We start from the raw sequence: 7539 nt of genomic DNA, 5'->3' as shown, positions 1-7539 counted from the left end.
CATTGGTTTAGAAAGGTGCTGTTACAATTACAGTGGAGATCTGAGGCTGCAAATGGTGAAGATGGTATAATAAATCTGGTCTGGCCACATACTTTGCCTGCATTCAGATCTGATCATTAAGTCACACAGGGGATATTTATTTGGTAGTGGCCTAAAGGGCCACATGGCTCATCTAAGGTATGAGAAGTTAAAGTGATGAAAACAGGTTATGTTTTGTTAACCTTAAAAGCTGACAACTAAAAGAGAGATATCTTATGGAGCAATTAGACAAACCAATAATTCAATTATCAATTAAGTGGTGACTGCAAAACAGAGGGAGAAAGGCACAAACTAATTAAAACAACCTGCATTCACGTAGCACCTTTAATGAAGAAAAATGCCCCAAATCACTTCAAAGAGACACAGAGAAAATTGTAACCAAGACAAAGAAGTGAACATTCGGAATGCTTCAATGTATCTGGATATTATTAAAGTATGGTTTTCATGTTCCACACCAGGCCTTATACAAACTTCTCCCTTTACATTAGGATCAGAAAATTATTGCAGCATAGACCATTCAGCCCTCGTGTCTGCACGGCTCTCCAAATGAGCATTATGGCTTATTGCCATTCCCCTGTCCTTTTCCCCATACCCCTGCTTATTGTTTCTATTCAAATAATCATCTCTTACATGCCACAATTGAACCTGCCTCCACCACACTTCCAGGCAGTGCATTCCAGACCTGTATCACTCACTGTCTGGAAAAGGTTTCTCTCCCATCATGTTTGCTTCTTTTGAAAATCCATTTAAATCTGTGCCCTTGCATTCCTGATCCTTTTAAGAGTGGGAAGTTTCCCCCTCTCCTCTGTTGAGCCCCCTCATGATTTTGAGCATCTCTATCAAATCTCCATGTATTGGAATACATCATTTGCTCATGTCCTCTAAAAAGTTTTGCTGCATCTTACGAAGTACAAAGCTGAGTGCAAGCCAATTAAAATCAGCAAAGTGGCATTCCTTCCTCCACCCTGTTATATGCCTATGTAAACACCATGCATATACCTGGAGCAAGTATACCTGCACGTAGAAATTAAAGACATTCCCACAGCATGACTACAATATAGTATTAATATGCTCTAGCATCCCATATGTTTTCAGAAATGAAGCATCTAATTGTCTGGCTCTTGGTACCTTTCAGGGGCAAGAAGACTGGTTTCTTGCATCTAGAGGTATGAAGCAGATGGAACACATTCCTACCCCTATTTCTGTAGCTTGTTTTCCCTGGAACACTTCACCAGTCAGAGGCTTTAGCTAGCAGGGTGTCACTCCAGGGATTTCTCCTCCCATCTTATCGCCTACCATTGCCATATGTTGGAGCGATTTGTAGGTCAATAAGGTATCCGTTCAACTGCGTTACGGAACACACCTTCAGTGGCTATCAAGTATTGGAGTGGGACTCAACCCCAGAACTAATGGCTCAATGGCATGGATGCTGCTCACTGCCCCACAAGACCTGCAAGTAACAGAGAAGGGAATTGGATTTAAAAAGGAAAGCACTGAATCAAGGACTAACGCAGCACTGGTGAGGATGTGTCACCAGCAGAGTTTTACAAGATGCTGATGAGAAACCCAGCTGCTCAACGTCGTTGAGTAGGCTTCATACCTGACCTTCCTTCAGCAGCAGACAGGGGAAGATATGTATTAATACTCTACTTCAAATGTGACACGTGTGCTTTGGCTGCTCAAGCAACTTGGACAAGAGAATTAACAATGTCCTATCCAATTTGAAGGTCAGTAAATGCCACTCGACATGTCAGTGCCAAAAGTACTGTATGTTCCCACTGCAGCTAACAGGAGCCTCAGATGACAAATGTAGCATGTTGTGAGGACTGGCTTTGACACGTTGGATAGATCACAGCAATTCATATCGGGTGTACTTGTGTTCCTTGTGTGCTCCTATTGTACAAGGTGTAACTTGTGTGGCTTTTTCAAAAAAGTGGCTTCAACATTACGCTCCTGTTGATTACACTCCTATGTGCACCAAACAACCAACAACAGTAAATTCTATAATCCAGTACCCAAAAACCATGCAGCTCCAGAGTAATCCAGAGAACTGTTGACGCTTCTGTCAGCTGGACAGAACCTTAAGACCCAGAGAGTGGGATTCTTCCAGATAATTTGTCCAATACTCAAACAGATATATTGATCTGGGGCAAACAACTAAGAGGAAGGACTTTGAATTGCTAAAAGAGCTGGCTTGGAAGGTGAAATTCCAGTAATAGTGACCATGGTAGCTATATGTGAAGATGCCAGCGTTGGACTGGAGTGGAAACAGTAAGAAGTCTCACAATACCAGGTTAAAGTCCAACAGGTTTTTTTGGCATCACCAAAAGCTCGTGATACCAAATAAACCTGCTGGACTTTAACCTGGTGTTATGAGGCTCCTTAATAGCTATTAACCATTGTTGTGAAGAATCCATTCACAAATACCTTTTATGGAAGGAAATCTGCCATCCCTATCTGGGTCCAGCCTACATGTGACTACAGACCAACTGCTTTGGTGACATGGGCCTGCACCATTGATTACCAATCCAATGACATTACCAATATCATCACCTTCCCTCAGTGGCCTAGCAAGTCACACAGTTGTATCTAAGAAACCTTCCCAAGGTTCATGAGCAATAAGTATCAGTGACAAGACACATCCCACAAATGAAAATTAAGTTACTCATTCCATAAAATATATATTCTTCAAGAAGAATTATATATATTAAGGAAGGCTGGAAATCAAAAACTTGGGAGATTTTGGAACTTCTTTGAAGTGGATGTAGTTGCATATTTCCATTTCAGATGCTTCCATTAGAAGTTAAAAATTGAACTGCAGTAATCAGATTAGTTTTGCCACCAAAAGTTACTTCAAAGAAATTATGTGAAGTGCTTAACACACAAAAGTATGACTTAACCTAAAACGCTGATTGACAGATCAATGTTAATTTTACAACTTGTCCCAGCGTCATGTTACAGGGTAGAAAAAAAACACTCAGAGTTTTTATGATCAATTCTGTGAACTTCCTCAAAAGCGTCTGAAAATGAAATTGCAGTAACAGGTCTTGAAAAATAAACATCACAACGTGGTTTTTTTTATTGCACACAACCGAAGGCACAAAGAGTATAACTGTTTCCTCAGAGTTTATGCCATTACTAGTTAAGACCTCCAAGATAAACTATTTTTGGCACAATTTTCAGCACTGAAATCTGACACATTAGCAGCTCCTGGACCATATTGTTCCAACTAAGAATTTCAAAAATTCACTACAATTCCAAACAGGCCCAAGTCTTCTTTCCTGGCCTGTCAATGCCCATGTTAAATTATCTTTGCAAGTGTGGAAACACTTGGTCTATTCAACACAGAATCTCCAAAGGATGGCTGCTAACTGCTTTCAAAGTGCTTGGAACAGTTTTGTTTGCTCCTAAAAGTTTGATAACTTTAAGTAAAGCAGACTAAGATGAAGATCTTGTCATGATAAGAGGCTATATAAACTCCCTTTCAGTGTAAACAGTTCAGTCATTTTGTATTGATGTAACTCCTCGATCCTTTATACCTTTAACAAGCATTTTCCCGTGAAATGCGACTCATTGAGTTAAAAGAAAATCCTCAACATTCGTTTTTGGAGAACAGAATGTCAAGAGTGCCCATGTTTAACCGTCTGTAACAATGGTTTTGTAGAAAACCATCAGGAAGGTTTGTCCTTCCTGAATGACATTGTTGCAATGCATCTCTGGAGTCCGTCATCGATCACTTTGACTGTCTGGATGTCGAAAACCTTCTTCTGTTTCACAAGGCTCTCAAACAGGTGGATGCCACCGCCCACCCCAAAGTAATGGGTTTTAGTGGCCAGGTAGACCGTGCCATCCTGGGACAGCAAGCTGCAGAGGACGTCGTGCAAATCCCCGTAGTAATCGGGGTTATAGAGAGTCTCGGACATCAGGATGACATCGTATTTGAAGGAGCCACCGTGGACCTTGCCAAATCGAGACCAGTCCCCCGAGAAGAATCGGCAGCGGGAAAGTACGCCGGGTTCAGGGGGCGGGGGCGACGGTGGGGATTTCCGCCGCTTGACGGGCGGCTCACCGTCTCTTCCTCCGTCGTCGGCGTCTGGCCGCTGACCACCATCCAGGGGCGGCTCGTCTTCCTCCATCAGCGCCACATTGGGGAGGGTCAGCCCTTCGATCACCGCCCCGTTGTAGTCCTGGAAGTGGACCTCAGCTGCCCCCTTGCGCAGGGCAAAGATGCCCAGCAGCCCGGCCCCACAGCCGAGGTCCAGCACCCGGAGGCCGGCCAGCAGGACGGCGCTCAGGTAGGCGGCCAGGTCGAAGGTGCACTCCCAGATCTTCAGGCCACCCTCATAGACCCCAGGCACCAGGTCAGAGTGGGAGGCAATGGCCCCAGAGAGCCTGAGCCCAGCCTCAGCCCCCTCGTCCAGGGACTCGGCCTCAGCCCCCTGGTTCAGGGCCTGCTCCAGCAGCCACACATTCAGATGCCGGATTTGGATGGGCTGCGGGCCCCCCACCTCCAGCTCCTCGACCAGCCCAGCCTCCAGCCGCCTCTCCAGCTCCTCCTGGGCCAGCCGGTGCTCCCTCAGCCCCGCACAGCTGCGCCCAGCCTCAGCCGGCGGCCGTTCGGCCCCTTGCTCCTCGGGCGGCCCGGCCGCCGCGAAGTTGAATTTGAATTCCATGCTCGAGCCGCCGGATAACCGTCACTTCCCAGCCGCCCTCCGCCAGTGACCTCTGACCCCCGCGCAAAACCCGCCCACCTCGCGCTGTCAGCCAATTGACACCCACTCCCGATCCCTGTCAATCAATCACCGCTCAGCTCCCTCCGCCCGTCAGCCAATCGATTCCGTTCGTTATCAGCCAATCACCATTCAAACCATCCGTCTAACAACCAATCAGACACAGCGAATTATCAGCCAATCACCGTTAAGGAACTTCAGCCAATCACCGTTCACTTCCCTGCACCTTTTAACCAATCAGCACTGGTTCCATTCCCCATGAGCCAATCAAACACAAACGCCGCTCTGCCCTTTAACCAATCAGCGATCACTTCTAGACCCTTCCTTACCGGCCAATCATGGCTCGGTCTCCCCGCCCTTCAGCCAATCAGTGTTCGCCCGTAGCTCCAGTCTAGCCAATCAGCGGCCAGAACACTCTCCCTTTAAGCCAATCATCATTCAGTTGATTTCAGCCAATCAGACCTTCCTCAGCCAGTGGGCGGTCGCGAGCGCGCCTCGACCAATCAGTTGACCGCTCTGTACATTTTTTCGACCACGCCCCTTAACCCCTTCGCTCAGCCTATGGGAAGACAGCCTGCGCCCTGCAATCCCAGCTCCGGCCGCAGGGTGGGGCCTCCCGCTCGTTGAGTGGGATCTTCCTGTGCCCACAGCTCACAGCCAGAAGCTTCACTGATTGGGAGTTTCCGGTATGTTTGACTGAATGGCTTCAGTAAACATTACAGACCCTCTCAGAATGAAGGCTGCACCGATGAATAGAGGGTTAGGTGTATCTGCTCTGAATGCTGGAATAAATTTGAGGGGCTGAATGGCCTCCTGTCCCTGCAATGAATGGAGCAGTTGCAGCTCTTCCACAAGAATTTAGGTGGCACCGTGGTTAGCGCTGCTTCTCACAGCACCAGGGTCCCAGGTTGGATTCCTGACTTGGAGCACTGTCCTATGGAGTTTGTATGTTCTCACTGTGTCTGCGTGGGTTTCCTTCGGGTGCTCCGGTTTCCTCCTACGCTCCAAAGATGTACAGGTTGGGTGGATTGGCCATGCTAAACTGCCCCTTAGTGTCCAAAGACGTGTAGGTTAGGTGGATTAACCATTGTAAATTTGTGGGGTTTGGGGAACTCAATAGGCCAAATGGCCTCCTTCAGCACTGCAGGGATTCTATGAAACCCTAAAATCAAATTAACACTTGGCTTTGGGTTTGGCTTGGAGTCTTCAGGATCAATCTCCAGGACACTGCTGTGTGCAATCCTGGATGAAAGTCATAAGGATATGAATGAAAGCTTTTTTTGTCATTTTCTTTGAACTAGATATAAGATTATTTGAAATGGGGCAGTGGGTGGATGTGGGGGAGAGGTGGATGGGGTGTACGTGGGGGAAGAAAGCTGACAGTTAATCATCGTCCAGTTGGTTCATAGTCTCTTTGCTTTCCAATCAGTGTAGGAAGGTCATACCTCACAATGATGAATGTGTTAGCCAACTAGTGGCTAGAGTGTGTGGGAAATCATGTGATGAAACCTCCAGGAATACACTGAGTTACAGTTGGTAACTCTACTGACTCATGTAATCAGCACGTCACAAAGTTGACTTGCTTCTGAACCAAGGCAGGCTACCTTTGATCCATTTGAAAGTGGTGGTGACAGATGCAATCAAGGATTTGAAAGAGGAATTAGATGGAGCGTGGGTGCTGCTGATGTACTAGGCCATTTCTGGGGACAATTAAGAGTCATAAGTCACAGATTTCCTTTCCAAAAGGACAATAGTAAACAAAATGGGTAACTTGAGACGAGCTTCCAATTGCAAATTTTATGAATTGATGCCACAAGCTGCGATGGTGGGATTTGAACCCATATCCCCAGAGTAATGGCCTGCCCTCTGGATTACCAACCCAATAACATTATCGGTGTGCAATCATCTCCCTTATAAACTGGGGGTCGGTTTAGTTCAGTTGGCTGGATGGCTAGTTAATGATGCAGAGCAGTACTCACGCGTGCAGGTTCAGTTCCCGTATTCAGGAAGGCCCTGCCTTCTCAACTTTGCCCCTCACCTGGTGATCCTCAGGTTAAATCTCCCCCAGTCAGCTCTTCCCCCTCAAAGCAGAGAGCAGTCTATGGACATCTGGGACAATGGCTACTGTACCTTTTATAATATAACCATTTATGATTCTATAAAGCAATCCAACTTGCCCTAAATGTTGAGTCATTTAGAGTCAATACTTAACAGGCTATTATACAGAGTCAATACTTAACCCAAGTCAATACTTAGGTCTCCTCTTAACCGAGGAGACCCAATCAACCGTCCATTTGAAGCTGTTCTGCCCTGTCAGTGCAAACACTGATCTGATCAAAGGGGAGATAATATACAAGGCATCTGGGGGTGTTCAAATAACAAATAGAATCCCAACAGTGCAACACTAATTTTCATTGTATGCCAATACATGTGACAATAATAAATCTAATCAGCACTGTTGAAATGTGAATGGGTCCAAAGTCTAATATCCAGCTGTTCAAACCCAGTATCATGATGACCTCAAAAGGGACAGGGGATCATCAATAGATCTCCCCATGGACCTCCTGGAGTACAAACTCCCTTATAGAGCCCATTGGGTTAAAATCTGCTGCTCTAACCCTGACTGTTGTTCTAGGTGCTTACTGTAAGCCGTGAGTGCAGCTCTTCCTTTGGTTTCCAAAAAGGGTTTCTGGTTTCTAGGATGGCACAGTGGTTAGTACTGTGCCTCAAGCACCAGAGAACCAAGTTCAATTTTGGCTTTGGGTGAGTG

At 46.2% G+C, this 7539-nt stretch overlaps 1 protein-coding gene across 1 annotated transcript; it reads right to left on the bottom strand.

Annotated features, from left to right (window-relative positions):
* Positions 1-3096: 3096 nt before the first annotated feature.
* mettl18 (methyltransferase 18, RPL3 N3-histidine) lies at positions 3097-4749 on the bottom strand. The gene has a single exon (XM_080197838.1). The coding sequence runs from the start codon at positions 4710-4712 to the stop codon at positions 3711-3713; it is 1002 nt and encodes a 333-aa protein (XP_080053964.1). The 5' UTR covers positions 4713-4749; the 3' UTR covers positions 3097-3710.
* Between the last annotated feature and the right edge of the window lie 2790 nt (positions 4750-7539).

This window comes from Carcharhinus amblyrhynchos, chromosome 10 (genome assembly GCF_965287045.1).
Source record: "Carcharhinus amblyrhynchos chromosome 10, sCarAmb.v2.hapA, whole genome shotgun sequence".
NCBI classification, from domain to species: domain Eukaryota; kingdom Metazoa; phylum Chordata; class Chondrichthyes; order Carcharhiniformes; family Carcharhinidae; genus Carcharhinus; species Carcharhinus amblyrhynchos.
This window is presented reverse-complemented; position numbering and strand designations above follow the sequence as displayed.

What these genes read in the sequence shown, in the direction of transcription:
- mettl18 (XM_080197838.1), bottom strand. Translation starts at nt 4,712, where the DNA reads ATGGAATTCAAATTCAACTTCGCGGCGGCCGGGCCGCCCGAGGAGCAA.